This window comes from Amblyomma mixtum, chromosome 8, assembly GCF_055824585.1.
Source record: "Amblyomma mixtum isolate Tamu chromosome 8, ASM5582458v1, whole genome shotgun sequence".
NCBI classification, from domain to species: domain Eukaryota; kingdom Metazoa; phylum Arthropoda; class Arachnida; order Ixodida; family Ixodidae; genus Amblyomma; species Amblyomma mixtum.
Window position 1 is genome coordinate 26,097,869 of NC_143019.1, and position 22,210 is coordinate 26,120,078.

Below are 22,210 nucleotides of genomic sequence, written 5' to 3' on the forward strand. Positions count from 1 at the left end.
CTGCTGTGGGCATAGTCAGGCTAATGATGACGATGAGGTGTTCTCGCAGTATCCATAATCGCAGTTCCACGCTGACTGTGCAGGGACTTCGACAGCAAAGCGAGGCTCACTGTCATTGTCTTCTGCCTGCTTCTGGTAGGAGTTGTCGCATTGGCCATCTTCGTCTACGCTGGAACGATGGGCGCTGGTGAGGATTCAGCGAATGACATCGCAAATGGAAAAGTTTAATCGGCGCAGCTGTCCTGAGCGTCCTCTCCAAGATGGTGCGGGGCTGGAAATTGTTTGAGCCAAAAGCCGGAACACTTTCAGTGTAGAGTGATTTGTTCACCTGTGCAAATCCCCGAATTGACCTTGTGAATAGCGTACACACGCTGAAGCTCACTGTGTGCGAACACTGTGCTGGACTTCCGGTGCCTGCGGTAGCCGAATTTGAAGGTTCGCTAAAAGACGTGGTGCATAAGGTCGCTCCGTAAATTGTCGATATGATATCCTTTCGTGAATGCCGTAGAATGGCTTACAGTACTCAGAAAACATGGTTTATTGCCTGTGGCATAATTGCATTCGTGAGTTTCAAAGTCCATGAAGAATTAGAAGGAGGAAAGGGTGGCAACACAACCGCCTCTCAAGGACGATAGCTACCGAATGCTTTAATTGCCACTGTCGGCATCGGTGGCGAAAGTGAGCTTGGTCACACCAACGCTGATAGCGGCAGTGAAAGCCTCCTTTTTTAGCCAACTTTAGAACTGCGGTATCAGCGGGTCACTTATATAGGGAATATTTAGCAGTGTCTTGGGCATGTGGCAGATGTGTGAGCTTTATTAACGGGTACACATTCTCACTCGAAACACATGGTTTTAAGAGACTTTTTATGTATAGTTTTACTTACTAATGTCGGAGCGCTATGATAGCGTAATTCTCTCTGATGTCGGCTGGTATTAAAAACTGTAGCTAATTTCTGTAAACAAAACAACGTATCGCGTCATCACTAAGAGCTCTGTGATTGCGGAAGCAAGTGAAGAGAATATTGCCTGTTCCCCTTTATTTTCTTTTACGTCAGCGATACGAGTGGGTGTGAATTCATGACGCACCTTATATAGCCAATAAACGTACCACAAAGCGCGCAAAAAGTGACCCCTTAAGTCTTCGGAGTGCTGCCCATGCTTCACAGAGCACCATGTGCTCACTAAGCGTTTTTGTTCGGTAGGTTCCCAACGCCAGCGTAAGCTATGACTAAGTCTTAGTGCTGGCCGCATGTGCAATGCAAAGGCTACCATTTTAAAGGGTCACAATAATTTACGGATGTCTTCGTAGGATATGGCGTGTGCACCGACGTCAAAGAGGACCGCCATTTTTGGTGCATGCAGCACGGTGAAAGGTTGGAGGTATATATAGTGCTCTGATTTGCACTGCTGAAGCAACACCCTGTACAACGAAATGGTGCCCGGGAAGTCCCGTGGATGCCTCGAAGACGAGGTACGCAAGCAGGACAGGCAATCGGCCCAATATTGCTGGTGACACTCTGGCGCTTTGTACGAGCGGTCTTTGCCACTACGTTTCCAATACTGGGCCGACTATCTATGCTGTTTCCGTATCTACGTCACGTTGCAGACGACACTTACTGGGGCAGCGCACAGCTTCAGGAGTGAACCATGTGGCATCCGTATCTACGCCACGTTGCAGGCGACACTTAATGGAGCAGCTAGCGCACAGCTTCAGGGGTCAATGTAAAGGCAGCTCTCAATAAGCAGACAAGATATCCCTACAAACTTTCATCGCCCTCCATGCATCACAAAATGGCGGATATTGTGACGTCATGCATGCTCCCTATAGGGAGTGCATATTGGCTAGAGTAAAGTCGCTTGCGGACCTCCTATATTAATCTTGCCTGTCCTGGTGCGGTGTTATGCAGATGACAGCCACGGTGAAGGCGTCGACGTAGAGGTGATCGGGAGCGAAGGGATTGGCGGTAGTTCCGTGCCCGCCGGAAGCAAAGGAACCTCGCGGCCTGCAGGTAAGGGGCGCACCTTTTCGCGGATCTAAAGGCTTTTTTTTTCTGTACGCTGCGTATTTCAGCTGACAAGAACGCAGTTTCAGTCACTTTGAGGAATGGTCATTGCTTGGGTTGTGAACAATTTGGTCGCGTCGTCGGTGCTTTCATAGCGGCCATGAAATTTGCTTGATCGCGTGTAAGAAGGAACCTGTCGACATTACGTCTCAAAAAAGAAAAAAGAAGTGAATCCTCTCGAACGAGGCCGCTTCGATATCTTGAGAGGAGGTTACATAAAAAGGACAGCTGTGGTGTATTACTTTAAGTGGAGAAAAATCGTTGCGAGTCAGAAGCGAAGGGGAAACCTTGTAGAGGCTTGTAGTCATTTTCGTTCAAACTACTGGTACCTATTGGAAACTCGCTCTCAAAGTTGCTGCGAGGCAACTGTATATTTTTTCTGTGCGTCATCTTGAGTGTGCAGGCAGTTTTAACGTAATCGTAATCATCATCGGCCTGACTACGCCCCCTGCAGGACAAAGGCCTCTGCCATGTCTCTGCAATTAACCCTGTCCTTTGCCAGCTGCGCCCACCGTACCCCCGGAGACTTCTTAATCTTCTCCGCCCACCTAACTTTTTGCCTCCCCCTACCACGCTTGCCTTCTCTTGGAATCCACTACGTCACCCTTAAGGACTAGAGGTTACCTTGCCGTCGCATTACATTCCCTCGCCAAGTCCATTTCTTCCTCTTGATTTCGACTCGAACGTCATTAACCCGTTTCTGCTCCCTCATACACTCCGCGCGCTTCCGGTCTCTTAACTTTATACGAATAATTTTTCTTTCCATAACTCGCTGCGTTGTCCTTAACTTAAGCTGAAGCCTTTTCGTTAGCCTCCACGTTTCTGCCGCATAGGTGATTACCGGTTAGAGCGTTGTATACTTTTGTCTTGAGAGATACTGGTAGATTACCATTCTTGATCTGAGAGAACCTTCCTTCTTCTAGTTATTTCTCTCTCCTGATCCGGAACAGCGGTCACTGCCTGGCCTAAGTATACATATTAAGGCGAAAGTATTTATTGCCTCATACTGTCGTTAGCAGACGCGTCGGCAGCCGTGTCGACAGACGCGTCGGCAGAAGTGTCGACAGACGCGTCGGCAGGAGTGTCGACAGACGCGTCGGCAGATTCGCCCGCCTTTCGGCGTCACTGCTTAAAAGGCTCAAGCTTCCAGCATGAATAAAGGCGCATCTAGTGAATGCATGGGCTTGATAAATAAAATAAAAGGAGTAAAGTCAAGAAAAGGAAAATAAAAATAAAAATAAGAAAATAAACAAAAATAAAAACAAAATAAAATAAGATGTGAAAATGCAAAAAAAATAAAATTAAGAAAAGGAGAAAGAAAATAAATAGAAAAATGTGAAAAATAAAAAGTAAATAAGAACAGATATTTGTTAGGTTGGGGCAACCAAAAGTAAATAAAAATAATATACCCCTGCCTGAATAAAAACAAACAGTGGCCACGAAACGCTTTCGCCTTGCAGCACTTTAGAAAGCCAAAGTGCCCCCTGAATTTTTCGCTTACAACTTCCAGCACCTCGCCACAAATTGTGAACTGTTGTTTCCTTGCTAGACTGTTGGTCATTACTTTGGCTTTCTGCGTGTTAGATTTTAGACCCGCCGTTCTGCTCTGCATGGGGTCTTAGTACCCGTGCTTAGCGCTGCACTGCTGAAACTTGATGAGTGACGCGAACGGTACGGTGCTATAATCTTGGGACGCGCGGATTGTGCCCTGTCGCAGACTTCAAGGGTGAAGGCATGCACCCGAAGAGAATACAATAGAAGTTGTACCAAAGTTCGATTCCCATCAATCATGGATTGTTTGGCTGTTTTGGGCGGTTTCGATGTTTTTTGGTGAGGAAAACTAGTATTAATTTCTTGAGGTAACTGGATATAAAATATAACATTTCAGCCGCCTCTCTATTGAAGTTTGTGGCGTCACTGCCTCAAAAGGACTCCGTGACAAAGGTCTAAAAGTGAATCGTGGTGCTGCTTAGCTTCACGCATGAACCCCCCCCCCCAAAAAAAAAAATAATAAAAAAATAAATATATATCATGATGTCACCAAAGTTTGCTCGCGTGAATGGCGGCTGGTTGTGGTATTTCAGTTTACTGCTGTTTTCTAGCTCATAAACGGCTGGTGTTCGATGAACGTACGCGCCCCGTTTTCATTATGACCGGGCAATAAATCGATACAGAGAAAGGTCAAGTAATCCTAAGCGGCTTTGTGTCCTGGCCTGTCATACCCTGGAATTCTGAACAAGCGTCTATTTCAGCTAGAAATTTTCATGAACGCAGTTTTTTCATGTATCGTAAGATTCCACAATAACAATATGTTTGCAGATCTCCCTTCGGCAGGCCTGCATGTTTTTGTCTACGACGTTTTCTGTATCGTCAAGCGTGTTTCCCGTTGGCTTTCTGTGACAGACCGAACCTAACCTAACCTAACCTAACCTAACCTAACCTAACCTAACCTAACCTAACCTAACCTAACCTAACCTAACCTAACCTAAACTAACCTAATCTAACCTAACCTAAAATAACCTAACCTAGCCTAACCTAACCTAACCACTGCACACGCTTTAAAAGAAAGATTGCGCTACGCATCGAAGAAATGGACCGTTATCTTGAAAGCTTCCATAACAGTTCCTTACAATGTTCCACACAGCTGCCTCTTAATTAAAGCCTTTGTCTGAAAATACTCGACTTGAATCCAAGGAGTACCTGCTCTCTGTCTGGGACTAACCTTCCGTCCTGTATCACTGTCCCACCAACAGTGACCACGAAGCGGGGAGCTCCAACGCCAGCACCTTTTACAACTACGCCTCGTCCGAGCGGCGCCGAAGTCGCTGCACTGTTATTCAAACAGGCGCTCAACAGGAGATATGCACCATGCGACGACTTCTACAGCTTCGTATGCAGTGCATTCTCAGGCGCAGAAAGCGCCGTCTGGAAGGTGAGGTCGGTTTTGGCCGTCCTTTGTTGTGACATGCGTAACCAAACCAAAACTCTGCAGTCCAGGAGAAGGGGGGGGGGGGGGGCGCAAAAATCAACTTCCCATTTTTATTCGCCTTTAAATTTGTCACTTCAAAAAATCATTCATTTTGCTAGCTTGGATGCTGAATTGCCATTTCTGAATCATGTTCATTCGTGTTTCGCTTTCTTCTCAGACTTTCGTTTTGAATTTATGCAGTTTTAATGTGCCGTGTACGTTGTGTTGCAATTAACACCTTTCTTTGGGCCAGTTGGTGCACACTTGATATAGAGTAACTAGCGCCAAACCATGCACGCCACAAGAAAAGAACGACGACGAGACAGAAGCGCTAACTCACAACAGAAATTTTATTGAAGCCAGGAAGCACCTTATATACGGTGAAGTTTCAAGGTGAAAGAAGGGTGACATGGATGAGAGGGTGGGAACGCAGAAAGAGGCAGGCAGCCCAAAATCGCAAGAGAACAAGAGCAGTTACTTGTTAGCAGAATCTAGAAAATGTTCATAAGGTCCTGCGTGGCCGCTATCCTTTGCGACATTTTCTTAACAAAGGTTGATCAATCAATAGATAAACTTTTTTATAGGGAGGAGTGGGGGTGGTTTTAAAGCTTTTAGGTATGTGGACGATGTTTTAGTGCTTTTAATAAAGCAGACGTCCTTCGCCTACCCCTCTAGAGTAGGCGAAGTTCGGAATGCTTTTGACAAACATGGAATTGGGCTCACTTTTACCCATGAATTACCCAACACTAATGTTATACAGTTTTTAGACTTAACACTAACCTTCCTTGAAAGAGAAAGACACGTTTGCTGGGGTGCAAAAAAAGATTTTTTCCCTTACGATTCTATGCACTCCAAGACCGTTAAAAGACCAATAGCGTCGCATTGCCTAAAGTCTTCTCTCAAGAAACCGTGCCCACATCAGTTCCAAGACAGCTTTCAAAGTCAGTTAAGCCGACTTTCGGCGGCTGGGTTCCCCTGCAATGTGTACGTCGCTATTTGCAGACCCTCCTTTAAAAACTTAAGCAGAGAACACGAAGAAATACCGGAGAGGGTCGTTTCAGGACACAGAAGTGGCTAGTTGTGCCTTACGTACAAAAAACCTCGCACAACTTGAGGATAGTGGCCTACAGGTATGGCGTGAGTGTCGTCTTTTCGGCTCCTAATAAGCTGGAAAAGTTGTGATCCCGAATCTGCAACTCAAGAAAGCGGGGTGGCCAGATGAAGCACGAGGCCCCGTTTACCAAGTGTTCTGTAGGAGTTGTCTACGCTATCTCCTTAATGTGTGGGAAGTTTTATGTCGGCCAGACTGGCCGCTGCATCAACGAGCGTTTGGGGGACCATGCCCGAAATTTATCAGAATTCAAAGGTAAGTACGCACATTTGGTAGCGCACGTAATGAGCTGCGACGGGTGAGGTGAGATTAAAGGCCTACTTGACCGAAAGTTTACTTCGGCTAATTTTGCGCTGGATATAGTGTGCATGTTGTGAACAATATTTATATTTAATATTAGGGCTGTGAAGCGTCTAGAATTTTAGTTAGAGGCGTTCAAAAACCTCTGTAGCAGACGACGCAGTCCCCTAGCGGTGAGCTGGACAACTAACAAACCTGACCGGAAATGACTCACCATTGAGACACCGGCATCGCCGGCTCGCCAGTTTCAGGCGTTCTGAAGTGAGCGAGCGCCCCTTGTAAGCTCCTTCTGGCGCGTTTCTGGCTGTTTTCACCGCGAAGCTCGGTGGTCTCCGAGAAAAATAAACTGCTGGCATCATGTCGACGAAGTGCGTGGCCGCGGAAAGGAATACGAGGAATGCGGAAAGCACAATGTGTACCTCTGGGCCACTGCCCTTAACCCCCGATCTCGAAAGCTGGTGTCCGCTGTCTGGAGCTCAGGTTTTAACGTGAATTCCCCTCTCTTCAAAAAAGATAATGGTGGGCTTTTGTGTGTTGGGCTTTGTCAATAGACCTCTCCTGGTCTCCATCATGCATCAGAGCACGCACGTGTTTCTGGCCCGATCGGCAAAGCATGCCACGAACCGAGAGGGTTATAATTGGGAGAATAAAGGCTTCGAGGCGTCTCTAATTGGGAGAATAAAGAAGACAAGGGACCAATCGTCACATGCTAGCTTAGCCGGTTCAGAAGCTAAAGTGGACGGCTTTGCTCATCGAGCAACGCCCTTTTGATGTCACGTTGTTTACACCAGGCAGAAGTCTAAGGAGAGGTCTGCTTCTTCTGAAAAGGAATCAACATATGCACGCGTTTATTGCAGGTACAGCTCTGCCCAATGCGCAGTATGCCGTCGTGCGCCCAGTGTATCTGCTGCCTCAAAGATTTGCAGGCCGGGCTGAGAATCCTGGAACGCCACACGAGCGTTACTGAAAACGTCGAATTTTACTGCCTCACGCCGTTCATACTTGAACTCGATTAAAGGAAGCTTCAGCATTACCATCCGAGGCACGTCTCCAAGACCTCAGAGACCTGAACACTTGTTATTTGAATGATATTTTCAAACGAAGACAACCCGTAATTTCGATTGTATGTTCTCAGTCGATACAGATACACTGCATACCTACCGGCAATCTGCGTGGTAGGCGTATACGGTCGACTGGGGTCCGGCAACCATGTCGTTCTGTCCAGCTGTGTGGTTAGAAAAGATTAGACAATATTTTTCCGTCTCTGCAGTACACGGCCTTTAAGTGATTCTAGGTAAATACAGTAATGAACGCAGCGCATAAGTCTTTGTTCATATGAACCGGCATGCAATTTGAAACGCGCAGTGGCTTGCCCGACCGAGACGCGCGAAGATAAAACAGCCCACTAACGGCACTACATTGATGCCACGGTACTCGAAGAGAAAATATATTTATTTTGCAACACAAATTTTGCTTCCGGAATATTCTTTCGCTTAACACCGCGCTTAATTCTCTTGAGCTCCCTTTTTAGACATTAAGCTGTTTTAATTGATTTACCTCGCGTTCATGGAACCTGTTCCAAATTCCTATGCACAGGAAAATGAGAAGGAAAAGGAAAACGAGAAGGCAGGTAATTTTTTTTTTTTTTTGTATCAAGACAACAACCACAGCAGAGCGCACATGTGCTGTTGGCACGCGCGTGCCCGCTCAAAAAAGCCGACTTGATAATACAAGCACTTCTACTTGGCCTCCATTTGAATATGTTTCCTTCCTCCGCTATGTCCGAACTTTGCACAAGCTGTAATCGAATACTGCCAGGCAAACAACGCTCACTAGCTTTGCGGCGCTATCATTTCGCTGAGGTTGAGCGAGGAGTTTTCTAGTCTTCCACAGCAAATAAAACAAGTTTAAAACTTTTTCTAGGGCGTTTCATCCGTTTTAAGATGTGTCTTTTCACATATAACCAGTATTTATTGCTCAAAGTGCTGCACGCGCTACCGGTACCAGCGCTTTGCACGAGCCGCAACGAGCAGACGCTCCGAACCTGTCCGGACTAAAGTCTCAAACATGCGTCACTTACGGCGGGCGGCAATGGCGCCCGTTTTTCCAGTTTTGGTATTGAAAACTGATTTTTGCGTGGCGTTGGCACCGTAACTGCTTGAAATTGGAGCGTGATGTTTGGTGGGTAGCATAATACGGGGGTGTACTATGAAAAAGCAACCTTTTTACGGTTTGAAAAATTTCGGTCAAGTAGGCCTTTAAATGAGACGAAGATTCTTGACGAGGGCACAGGTAAAACTGCTCGTGTTAGTCTAGAGGCATTTTTGGTAAAGAAATTTGGCTGTGGGTGTGTCAGCACTCCATCTTTATCTCTTTGTGCCTCCGAGTTCCATTTTCTAGATTCTGCTATCAAGTAACTGCTCTTTTTGTCTTGCGATTTTTGGCGGTCTTCCTGTTTCTGCGTTCCCAGATAGTTGCCTTTGTTCACCTTCTCATCCATGTCACCCTTCTTTCCCCTTGAAGCAACCGTATACAAGGTGCTTCCTGGCTTCAACAAAATTTCAGTACTGAGTTAGCGCTTGTGTATCGTCTTCGTTCCTTTCTTGTGGTGTGCATGGTTTGGCGCTAGTTTATCTCTAATGTGTTGCACTTGTTGCTGTGAAAACAAACTATCTTTTGCGCTGTTGGACTTCTCTTATACCCAAATTTAATATTTTTGTCTGAAATATTCATTATTTTCATATTTGCGGAGCTTCTATATTATCCTGAATTTCTCTTATCCTGTTACGATTCTGCAATAGTTTTAAGATTTTGCTCTCCCTCCCCATTTATGTTCACACTGCGCCTTCAGAATGTTTCAAATAAGTAAATATATAGATAAAAATGCTTTATTACCGGAGCACGCAACTGGCATCTAATTTTATTATGAGGTGCCTATTTGAAATTGTCAGTATGGTATGTGCATGCCGGTAGTAATCGCTAGTGTGATTCCTCATGGGAAATGTTATCTCACATCGTTTAGGGAAGGCGAGATTGCGCTTAGAACAGAATAGCGTGCCCAGTTTTATTGTGCTAGCTCCTGTACCTACTTTTTCTCGAAGAAACACCAACCAATTGCCATCCGCTAATGAGCTAATATAGCCAAAGACATAATTAAGTCTCCGCGGCTTCGCATTGGTATATGGCGTAGTCGTCGGCAATTTTTTCTGCTTCCTTTGACGTCCACCGCTGTTTTCACGTTCTCGCACTATATGCATGTCCGGGCTATTTTCACGTCTAAATGACTTTTTTCGCCTCTAATTGCTTCAGATCAATCATATTTGGTGCACAACGACATTTTATCATCCTCTGTCACGTAGTTGCGTTTCCCCCCGCAATTTCGACTTTTAGTACTTTTTTCACGTGCTCGCACTATATCGACGTCCGATACTATTTTGACGTCTTAGTGACATTTTTGGCTCTAATGAACCGCAGGTGGTCTAAATTTCCGGAGCCCTTCACTACGGCGTCCCTCATAGCCTGAATCGCTTTGGGACGTTAAACCCCAATAAACCAAAACGAATCAACTAAATACTGCTGTTGTCTTTCTTCTATCAGATGCGTAGCCGTATAAAAGAAGAGATCAAACACATGCTGGCCTCCATGCACATCCCGACCAGATTTCAGAGAGCGACGGAGAAGGCGGCTGGTCTGTATCGTGCATGCGTCGACCTTGCATCAAACCCTAAGAGATCCCAGGTAGGGCATAATTAGGGTCGGTGTGGCACGTCCCTCGAACGTTCAAGGAATTGAAAAAAACACTAATATTTGAATGCATGCACACTATTATATGCAAATAATAAATTAAATATATTAATATCATCAAATTAATAAACAAAACAAAGGAACTTTCACTTGTCGACTCGCTCGAGCTTTATTTAAGGCTATGTGAGTGGCTTGTAATCTTGTGTCATGGTTTTACAGCGGAACGTGGTCCTTGTAGTTCGCATAGCTCACGGTTCGTGCGGTTAGTAGCAGATTAAGTCGTCGCACCTTCATGATGCAATCACGTGACACGTGGACACGCGTCCGCCAACGTCTACAGATTCCGACGCAAGCGCAGCTGCTAGAACAGAAGCTTGGACGATCTTGTACGCCGGTGAGATTAAGAACGCCAACTAGAAAAGCGTACATGTTCCAGTTCACGCCGTTTGTGATACCGCAGCCGCTTCGCTGGACTCGCGAGGATGACGTTATTTCCCGTGAACGGTACTCTCTGTAGAGAAATCATGTAAAAGCGTTTCCAAATCCGCATTCTGCTCGTGCCACCGTTACAATTTTTTTAGACAGTCAGCAGACTGTCTATAGAGTTCTGTCTATAAAGTATATAGGCTCTCTACAGACAAATCCTAGACAACAGTCTATAGGCAATACAAGTGCTGTAGACAATCTATAGATTTATATCCGTACATTTTTAGTAGTTACATATTCAGTAAAAATAGTAAAAATAGTTTTTCAGTAAAAATAGTTTTTTTTGACAAATCTTGCGTGGCTGATCACATTGCTGTTACTATCGTACATACGTGATAGGCTCCCATAGTAAAAGGATTTTTAGTAGATTTTTGTCCATAGACAGCGTACAGACTGTCAACAGACACAATATCTATATGAAGGCAGTAGAATCTATAAGAAGTCTATAGAGTGTCTATAGACAATTTTTATTAGGGACCGCAGAGCGAGTACTTCAGCCTGAGTGCTCTTTACACTGTACCTAGCTGCGCCATAAAGGGCCAGCTACGAATCAAGCATGCTACCTTCAAGCTGTCAACAAAAGCAGGCACTCAGATTCTCAACGGCGCTCCGGCTTCGAAATGATTCCGGTGCCAGTCCTAGGGCAGCACCACAAAGTAGCAGTTTTTTTGGTACGTGTGGCACCTTAAGTCATGTATCCACAGATGCTTCCAGGATAACATCATTCATTGAGATCTATTGCGAAGAAGCGCTGTAGCGTTAGCCGATTCATTTTAGCCAATGTTCAGTTAAAATAGTTTTTCTTTGACAAATCTTGTGTGGCTGATCTCACCGCTGTTTCTATCATACACACGTGATAGGCTCGCATAATAAAAGGATTCTAGCGCCGATACATGCAACACACAAGAAAGAAGATAAAAGACAACACGGGCGCCCGTGTTATCTTCTGTCTTCTTTCTTTTGTGTGGGATGTCTCGGCGCTAGAATGCTTATATTGTAGCGAGAGCTACACTACTATAGCTGGGGGCATTTTGCATTATGCCTTCGAATGACCTTGAAACGACCTTGAGACAAGCCATGGCTAGTGTAGCTATGCACATATACCTAACCCTGTGATGTGCATAGAGTGGACCACCTTTGACCTTGACATCTGACCTTGAACCTTAACCTTTAATTTGGATCTTGATCTTTGACATTGAATTTGGACCTTACAAGTTGTCGGCAGAGGCGGTAAGGACCCATGTGTTTATCAAGTTGTGTCACGTGATTCAATTCACTGTTGTGACGTCAGGTATGGGGTATATATAATCAGAGCTATGTGCTTGATTTAGTCAAAGGCTATGGACGAAAGAGAGCGCTATAGTGAACTACATCTTCGGACATTGCGGCAAGCCGCTTCTAGCTTTTGCTGCGTGAATCTCTGTTCGAACCGCTGCCATTTTTGTCTGACAACCAACTAACCCAGCAGCTAAGGCTTAGAGTCACACAAGGTTATAGCTGCTTAATATCAGAATTGCTACCTTCTCGTATACAGGTGGTTCTCAAATATAACCGTTCGCCGGCCACCCAAATGTAGCGGGATGCAACACACGAAATATAATTCGGTGCTGAGACCACACAACTAAAGCGTACCACAAGTAACAAGGCATCACATCTCGATTGTGTAATACGTTCTTTACTTGGTTATGGTCTGTGTGAAACCACGGTCGAAGCTCAGAAGCGCTCTGGAGGTTAGACTAAACTCAGAACAAAGCATTAGTAAGTAGACGGTTGGAGAGCCGTCCGCGTACCTGAGTTAGTAGCTCACCGTACATCACATTGGGGGTAAGGGCTCCGATACTACCGGTCTTGTGTGGTTGTTTTTCTTCTACTTTATACAAAACGATAGGTCATTAAAATTGAGTATAACTCTAATGTCGTGCTTGTCAACAATTCCAGTTAAAAAAATGTTCCAGTTCTTGGTTTGAGTGAAAGCTGGTCCATCCTGACAGTGTTGTCATGCTTGAAATTTCGTCTCGAGGTAACGAGACTTAGTCATTTGAGAAATGGCTCCTTTCTGGCCTACGTTTGTGATTTGTAAATTTGACTGTAGCATAGCTGCTCAGATTTTTGTTTAGAATGAGTTCCGAATATTTCCCACTAGAAGTTTGTTCGATTACTCGGACATAATTCAGAAGGGCAGAAACAATTGCGTTTGCTTTTTTTCCATGTATTTTTCCTTACCCACTGATTATACCTTTAAATGAGAATCTAGATTCTTTTGCAAAGCGATCACGTCAGCAGTACTGGCGATCACTCGATAAAAGAAAGCATTGTTCGATTAGAACCGAAATGAGGTACCACTATTGAACACAGTGATGTTCATGTAAATTACCATACACATGAAAATTGTGCGTGATGCGCTGACTCTATAGACCCCTGAAAAGAACCGCACTGCTGTCGCTGAGGCAGTGTTTGATATCGGGATCTTTTAGAGGCAAGATGCATTTTCCATACGTTTGTTTCTTGCATTAAAAGGTGCCTGGAATACAGGGAATTGCATAAATTGCGTGCAGAAGAATGCAACAACTTTGAAGCATCGTAAAAAAGTGACGTCATCTGCAGTCGTAGACCGTGAAAAACAAGCTTAAAGGGAGACTGAAGCACTTTCTTTGAAAATCGGGCTGGCAGCGGCATCCTATAGTTTTTCATGCCATACACTGGAATATGGCATCGAAATAAGGCAAAAACAAGCGGGAATTGCCATCTTTAGCCGAAATATGCGGCCTGTGCCGCGGGGCACGCCGCGCGGCGCGCCGCCGCCCGTGATTGGTCAAGAGAGTTCGTGACGCCACTTTGAGGACTGGAGAAGCTGCCGATGCGGATCCGGCGCTGCGTTGAGTGCAGATCGCAGCTTTCCGTGTCGTTGTAAAAGCGAATACGGCGACTATTTTTTTTTATTGACCTCCGAAGAAAAGGATACTACAGTTTGCTCATTCCACGTATCGCCTGAAACCAAAAAAGACGCAAGCAAAAAATTCTACGCCTAGCACAAGCATACGCCAGCGTCAAAGACGCGATGCAGACCATGCGTAAAAGGTGCCAGCACAACCTCGGCTCGTATTCTCGGAAAGGAAGGGGTGCGAACAATACTCAAGTCAATTACCATCACCGGACGCCTCCTGGCTCGCCCGGAAGAGCGTCATCCTAAAGAAAAGGCCCAAAGCACTGTGTCCAAAAATCCTGTTCTCAGTAATCCGCGTTGCAGGTTGGGGCAAGCAAGTATTTCAAGGAAACGATGAAGGAGCACAAAGTTGGTGTCAAAATTAGCGAAGCGCAGTGGCCAAGCACTGCGAGGCATGTGACCACAAGATAGTGACGCAATCATTGTGCGCTGGAAACCAAGCCAAATACGCGCACAAGGCTGCTGCTTCACTCGTGGCGCGTTCAGCAGATGCCAGAAAATATTAATCGCTACCTCGGAAACGTTCGCCCTTCCTAGATTTGCAGTTTAGGTTCAGTGAAGTAGTTGCCAACTATATGTGTGTTTAAAAGCCAAGCTAGCTGCAACTCGCCCGCTGCCACAACTTTATGAAGAAACCGAGTAAGGTTGCAGTGTTTTTTTTGCAAAAACTCGGTTGGCATTCATTTCTCTCATAAATTTGCATCCGAAATCCACGTCGAAAGCTTTCATTTTAATTGCTTAGCTACGATTAAACGAGATGCCGCATATGAAGAGCTTCGATGCTTGCTTGCTTTGCTTTATTGTGCTTTATTGTGCTTTGCTCTGCTTGATTTTGCTTGCTTTTGCTTGCTTTTGCTTTCTTGGACACGTCGACCCGAGTATAATATCACTAACCGAGCCTTGCTGAGCACGTCTCAGGTGGTCTGGCCGCACCTAAGCTGAGGAGAGCGACACATGCTTAAGCCACTATAAGGTTTCTTCAGGGGCTAAGTGAGCATGTTTCTACTTTTAAAAGAGGCGCTTCTTCGGAATGGTGACACGCCTCTCGTGCGCGAGAAAATCGAAGGAACTGTGTCATGGTTCAGCCGCGCCTTTTCGACAGAAATCTCCAGAGGTCACATTAGGGACAAGCTCTGCATGTAGCCGCTCTTACGAAAGTGCTTCGAGCAGAGTAGGCTTGCTTTGGTCAGCTTGAATTCTTCGTCACAGCAGCGAGTGCTTGCGCTGCGAGCTTTTGATCTTGCTAAAAATAGTGGAAGACGACACAGACTCGGCCGTATTTGTTCATGGACACGAACGCATAGTAGTACCTCGTGTTGAATCTGATTCTCAAGGTCGGCTGACACGCTTTCTACGTCACAACGCACGCAGCACGAGAAACAACGCGCGCTGAAAGCTCGCTCGGGTGCGCCGAAGTATCCCCGGCTCCTCAACGTGACGTCACGTTGGCCGACATGGACGAGGTTTCCCTCTCCGCTGTTCTCCTCTACTACGCTCGCGCGGGGCGCGGGAGATTTGAACATCGCGTTTTTAATTGGTGATTGCGCCACTGTTTTAGCCAAAATCGAAAAAATAATTTCACAGACGTGATCAGCAATGACACTTCTTCAAAACCCTAAAAAATTAGCTGATTCGAAAACCGCCTCAGTATCCCTTTAAGCAATCTTTTAGGATACAGTCCTGAACTCCCAAGTGGTTATAATTATGGGCCCTCATGTTACTATGGTGAGGCCGACCCATTCCTTTAATGTTCTGATGAATCAGCAGCGTCTGTTTCTTTCAAATGCCCAGCTTGTGAAGCTGTTAACTTTCTCATGCGAGAGATAAACTGTAGGAAAAGGAGGACGAATATCTACTTTGCACGAAAAACGTGCTCTGTACGACGAAGGCAATGTGAATGTATGTTTCGCATGATGCTTTTAAGCTTGGACTGCACAATATAGCTACAAACGAAAGCACCTGCGCCAGCGGATACGTCACACTAGCTTTCCTTGTTGCCTCGATTGCAGGTAGGGGTGGTGAGAGCGTTCCTGTCCAAGCTCCGGCTGGACATCTCCAACATCGATCACGACCCGAACTTCGACATCCTGCACCGACTGGTTTACCTGAGTTTTGTGTACGGCTTTCCAACCTTCGTCAAGTTCAGCACCATGAATTTTGTGGGTCATGGCCAGGTTATATCTGTACGTATTTCTATTCAGGTGTTTAGAACTCTGCGTGTGCCTGACAGAGAGGCGTATATGATGTCTCTAGGTTCATTACTGACCAAAAAATAAGGTACAGGGATAGGAGCGGCGGGCCGTATCGAAACAGAAAGAAACCTTGCATTAATTTCCAGCGCTCTGGTGTTACAGTTAAGCGGGTGGGTTGAGCCTTGAGCTCATTCAGTTACACTGATTGCCAGAGCTTTAGTGACTAGAACCACCCAGAGTTTCCACGGAATTTACAGTGTGCGGCGCTTCCTGGAATAGATGCTTTTCGGAGGAGAAGGCTGACACGGAGGCAGCATGGTGACAAATTGGACATGGGCTAATAAGAAAGTGCATTGCTATCGCAGGTATCAATGTCCTAAAATTGCTGGCCGCTGTTGTGGAGCGGACGACCAAACGATCAACTGGCCCTATCAAGGCATAAAACTTCCTTGCTTTCGTCTGATGTAGATACAGGCTCTGTCAAAAAAGAATGGAGCGAGAGGTTTCAACCTGGGCTCCTCTGTGTCGTTCGTTACAAACTCGCAGCGCTCCATAACTTTGGAAGGTGATAGGACCTTTTACTTGCGAGCCCGAAATTTTAGCCTTACACAGCTGGTATCAAGGGCCTATGACAAGCGTTAGAAGGTAAAGTGTTGGACTCAAAACTTTTGTCAATGGCTGCATATTGCCGTGTTGATCATTACCGGCTATTAAGGCGAAAGCCTTTCATGGCTCATACTGTCGTCCGTTAACAAATCGTGTCACACGCTTTTAACTCGGGAACTAAGAAAGATAGAACAAAACTAATGGTTGCTTCAGAGAGAGAAGGAAAGAATGTAGCTAGAAGCCAAGTTTGATGACTGCAGATTAATTAGTTAATTAATTATAGGCAAAAATTCCGAAATTGCGTCGAAATATCGCGGACGTCGATATACCACGGGAACGATGTGACGTCACATGCACTGGAAGCCGTCATGGAATAGAAAAAAATTTCAGAGAATGGTCGAAAAAACGTCAGATTTGTTTCGAATTAGCTAAAAAAATTGTGTAATTACGCGTAATTAACACTTAAAATCCCTGAAAGATGTATGATTTGGGTGCCGATATAGCCACGGGAGCGGTGTGACGTCACATCCACCGGAAGTCGTCACGACATAGTGTCCTCGGCTTTCGCCTCTCAACATAGTTGCCAAAGTGTCTTCGCAATTTCTTTTCGGGACTAGCGCTTGGGGTTCTTTTTTTCAGCTGCCGCGCGGCGCATGGCTTTGAAATTTTAAAAATGGCTCGCTGACATCATTCGTGGCTTAAAGAAAGATAATTCAGGACGCTATGCTTAGCGTAACTAGATGGGCACTGTTTCAAATTTCTTGTACAGTTGGGTATGGCGACAGAAGTGGTCGGGGTGTCATATTTGTATACCTGGCCTGTTCTTGTAGCGTATGAAGGCAGCAGTATATATATTGCCATGTGGTTTGCCGACTCTTTATTGGAAATTGAAAAAACAGGCCATTTGTCGCTTCCGGACACTCTCGAAAGGTTGCGTAGATTACAGGAGCTTTCGTTCTGCCACAAAGGAATCCATATATCTTTTATCAAGAAGGGAAGCGTACCTCCCAGCCAACATACCTCTATGTAAAACGTGCTGACAAGGAATAGACAAAACAAAGGCTTAGAAAGAACTTGGTTCTATGAGTGTCCGTCAGCTCCTCCCTCTATGAAGAGCAAATGAGCTTTTCTGCCATCACAACCTTGTCATTTTGCTGGATCGGTGCCAGTCTAAAAGAAATTCAATTGTCCATCCGAATCGGTTGTACGCTGTGGCTACACCAAATTAATCAGAAAAAAACAGGGGAAATCAATGATACGTGAGAAGTCGCAAAGAAGGCAATTGACAATTTTCTTAAAGTTGATGTTGTTTATTGCAAATATTTTCCTTCTAACATTTTCTCAATTTCCCACGCCTGCATCATTTGATCATGGTAACACAACTATTTCTACTTAAACCGGTGTACTTCAGCCCACTGACTTCGACTTCAGAAGTAACATACAATCATATATTTCTCTTATTGTGATACAAGGTGTTCGACATCAAAGCGTCAATGCCAAGCTCGCCTAGATGAGATTACTGATAAGGGAAGACTACATGAAATAGGCAACTTGACTGCATAAGCGTATCAACGCGATCTATAATTTTTTATTTATTTATTGATTTATTTAACCATACTGCAGGACAATGCTTTGGTCCTAGCAGGAGGGCTATCTCGCTATCTTCAGGGCTATCAGCGCTATCTTCTCGAGTAAACACTGCAGTGGAGTGCTGACACCCCGTTTCCTCGCGGCATTATCCTGATGTAAACGGCACTTTTACCCGTTTCTTTCAGAGACTGCGACATTGAGCTTACTGCTTTTCAGGCAGGAAACACCAACGTCGTCAAGTTAACTGCTACTTCTGGCCTGTAATTTTTGCATCATAAAAAAATGCTACAGATGAAGACAAAGCTAATGGCTCACCCTGTTTCGTTCTCTTCGTCCTCACCTGTAGCGCGGTTCTTTCTTATGATGCAGGGAAGCCAACTAACCCGTCTTTCCGCCCTGCCTGTAATCTTCCTCTCATACTTGTATTCTCGTATCAACGACGACATAGCCTCAGAATATAGACGTCTGATGTGGAAACTCTACGCTGCCGCAGATAGCGATCAACAAAGAGGACGAGAACTGGATGGACACCTCCCATAAGAAAAACAGCGGATGGGACTTAAACTTATTCTACATGAACATTTTGGCGACTTACGACCAAAATCTGGACTCCACGTCAATCGTCGAGCGTATAATCCGTGCGGAGATGGAAGGTGGGTACACCATGCTGCTTTGCAATCGCCGAAAATCTGCCAGAAAATTTTCAAACTTAGACCGAGCTATCGTGCAGAAAAGAAAGAATAGCGGAAAGAACTGTGGAAAATGTTAATGTCGCACGCCGAATGCGGTGGAACTCCTACAAACATCGGTTGCCGCTGATTTCGCTTAAGAGCCCCTTTGTTCTTTCAGGTCAATCTTCGTCTGCTACATTTTGTTGCGAAAGCAACGCTACGCTAGTCGCCGTGCCATTAGCCTTATTAGCCTTAGCCTTAATTAGCCTTAGCCTTAATTAGCCTTAGAGTGCCTTTCTGTTCACGACGATGAGTTGCCGGTAGCGATAGTGGAACTGGCCGCCGGATGGTAACTTTCGGTTTCTTCCTACGCACCAATGAAAAATGATGGCTGGCATGCATAAGGAATGGCTCACGTGCAGTTCTGCACTGTTTGTGCAGCAAGATACAAGTAATGGCAGCACTTTTTGTGGATACTTTGTGTCATAACAAACTACTGAGACGAGTTGCCTTTAAAGCTATTATCTTCGGACAGTACACTGTGTTAAAGGACCGTACTGACAATGGGAACCCTGTGCGTTGGAGCTACAATTTTGGGGTGCGTGTGATGAGAAACCACTTTCACAAGCCACAACAGTCCAGAATGCAATTGCAACTTGACTACCTGGCAGTTTAGAGCTAATGCCTGAGAGCAGGGAGATATAAGCCCCGCGCCTTCCTCGATGTATTACCTGCGAATTGCATGTTTTACGCAGACATCCCAAATCGAATATTTTCAAGCTAGCAGCGTTGAAGATGTGCCCATCAGCTTACTATGGTAGTGCAGTCGAATGTACGTCTGATCACTTTAGTGTTAACCTAATCATATTAAGTTTTCTAGCGCGCTTTATCTTCCAGGAAGGCCGTAAAAAAAATCACGTGACCGCAATTAACCTCATGGTTCATTCATCCTCCACTGGCATTTGTGCTATACAGGAGGTCACAATTGCTGAAAGAAGACCTTTTTGGCTGACATGAAACCGATCATCATGACATCGATTCTGACTCTTAGCTGCTTGTCTGACGCGGTCTTGGGAACAAGTGAACTAAGTTTGGACCAGAAGTCCTTTGCCTACTGTGATTTATAACCAAATATGTTGAGGAGGAGTTGCTAAGCCACTCAGGACAAGAACTACAAAGCATGATCAATGAGTTAGACAGGCAGAGCTGAACGGTGGGGCTAAAAATTAACATGCAGAAAACCAAAGTTTTGTTCAACAGCCTAGCAAGGGAACAGCCGTTCGCAATTGGTAGCCAGGTGCTGGAAGTAGTAAGAGAATATGTCTACTCAGGGCAGGTAGGGACCGAAGATCCGGATCATGAGAGGGAAATAACTAGAAGAATAAGAATTGGGCGGAACGCATATGGCAGGTTCTCTCAGATCATGAATGGTAGTTTACCAATATCCCTCAAGAGAAAAGTATACAACAGCTGTATCTTACCGGTACTCACCTATGGGGCAGAAACGTGGAGGCTAACAAAGAGGGTTAAACTTAAGTTAAGAACAACGCAGCGCGCTATGCAAAGGAAAATGGTAGGTGTAACGTTAAGATATCGGAAGAGGGCGGAGTGGGTGAGGGAACAAACACGGGTTAATGACATCCTATTTGAAATCAAGAGGAAGAAGTGGGCTTGGGCAGGGCATGTGATGCGAAGGCAAGATAACCGCTGGTCCTTAAGGGTAACGGAGTGGATTCCAAGAGAGGGCAAACGTAGGAGAGGACGGCAGAAAGTTAGGTGGGTGGATGAGTTTAAGAAGTTTGCGGGGATACAGTGGCCGCAACTGGCAAAGGACAGGGTTAATTGGAGAGACATGGGAGAGGCCTTTGCCCTGCAGTGGGTGTAGTCAGGCTGCTGCTGCTGATGATGATCCATGACTAGGCTGCAAAAGACAGGCCACAATAAGGAAGACAACGGCACTGCGTTGTGTCATCCTTGCTGTGTCCGGTCGCGTCTGGTGTACTGTAGCCTTTGGTGCGTTCACAGCAATCATCTGTGTTTATGTCATCAACAGGATGACGTACAACGAAAACTGAGATGGCCGGACGAACTACAAAAATGCAGTTTGCCTCTGATTGCGGCATGAGGAGCATCATAAAGGAATGGCTCCAGGAATGGTGTCTACGGGGTTCTGGTCCAGCATGTCAGAGTGTATTGATCAGCCTGTGCATTCTTTCCCATCAAGAATGCACTTTGGAACATACTACACACAGGTGTGCTGCCGATATGACCATCGATGACCGGGAGTGGCACTGCAAGAGATTTCGTTCGCAGAGTCCTGTACGAAAATAGGCTGAAAGTCGAAACTGGGGATCTTCATAGCTGTGTGTGCAGTGTCTCTCGAAGCTTAGCCAAACGAAGCGTTTCTGGCACTCACGAGAGCTGATCTATAAGGCAGCCTACGCATGCTCAGACCATTGCATTTTTTTTCATGTCTTTTCTTTTCCTTTTGCCGTCTTCCTAGCGGTGTTCCAGAGGGGCGTGACGTCATTTCCAAGCTTTCTTCGTTTTGCCAATTCAAATCATCTCTGTCCCTTTCCATACAATGCTTAAGATTCGCTTGTAGATGTATGTGCACTTTGCAAGGTTAATTTTCGCGCTTTGTTTTCCTAGCTTCACGTTGAATCTTGAACCCAATCTGAAATGGGATGTGCTTAACTGTGTCAGCTTTTTTTGCGTCGCAGTAAACCACAGTGATGCGGTTTGGTGCCGCGTCGCTCTCGCTGAAAACTCAAGGTGCCGTCATATACTTTGCCTCTTCATTTCTTGCAGTGATGGAGCACTTGAGAATCCTCAGGGACCATCCTTTCGGGCCCCGGTTTGAAAAAGTGGGGACACTGGGAAGCTTCACGAAAGGTTACGCTTCAAATGGTGCGTTCTCGTTCATTCTGCACCTCCTTTTTTAAACATGCAGTCTAGGTCATTCATGTTGAGTCCTTCTTTAGAAGCATAGGCATGCAATTACATCTAGCATACCTTGCATTGTGTGAAAAAAAAATAAGTAAAAGGCAGGGATGAAATTTTCTGTTAGCTACTGAAGCAAGCCGCTCTCGCATAAAACACACGTCCCTTATAAAAATGGTCCATAGAAAGTCTATAGATTTCTTATAGACTCTATCGCCTTCCTATGGATATATCCTTTTGTCTATTCATAGTCAGTAGAATATCTATAGACAAAAGTCTACTAAAAATGTATGGCCATAAATCTATAGACTGTCTATAGCATTTGTATTGCCTATAGACTGTTCTCTAGGATTTGTCTGTAGAGAGTCTATAGACTTTATAGACAGGAATCTATGAACAGTCTATAGACTGTTTAAAAAAAAATTTAAGGGGTCATCCAGACATGTGTTCCATAACGAAAACGCTCAACAGCTATGACCTTCAATCATTACCTTATATTCTTCCAGTTCTCCTTAAAAACTATGCTCATGAGTCTTTTGATATTGCCAGGTTGGCTAAAAGTGTTTGAAAACAGTGTTCTTGTGATGGCA

General features: G+C 45.2%; 1 protein-coding gene across 2 annotated transcripts in view; it reads left to right on the forward strand.

The window, feature by feature from the left end:
• Positions 1-22,210, forward strand: part of LOC149331763 (membrane metallo-endopeptidase-like 1) — a 607,819-nt gene that overhangs the window by 559,058 nt on the left and 26,551 nt on the right. Inside the window, exons 1-4 of one of the 2 annotated variants that reach the window (XM_089556868.1) lie at positions 10,121-10,182; positions 15,628-15,801; positions 18,500-18,659; positions 21,489-21,587. In XM_089556868.1, the coding sequence (XP_089412994.1) occupies positions 15,769-15,801; positions 18,500-18,659; positions 21,489-21,587 (292 nt within the window). In that variant the 5' untranslated portion in view covers positions 10,121-10,182; positions 15,628-15,768. Of the gene's footprint in view, positions 1-10,120; positions 10,183-15,627; positions 15,802-18,499; positions 18,660-21,488; positions 21,588-22,210 lie in introns of those variants that run through there. The other variant, XM_089556867.1, reaches the window with a different exon arrangement.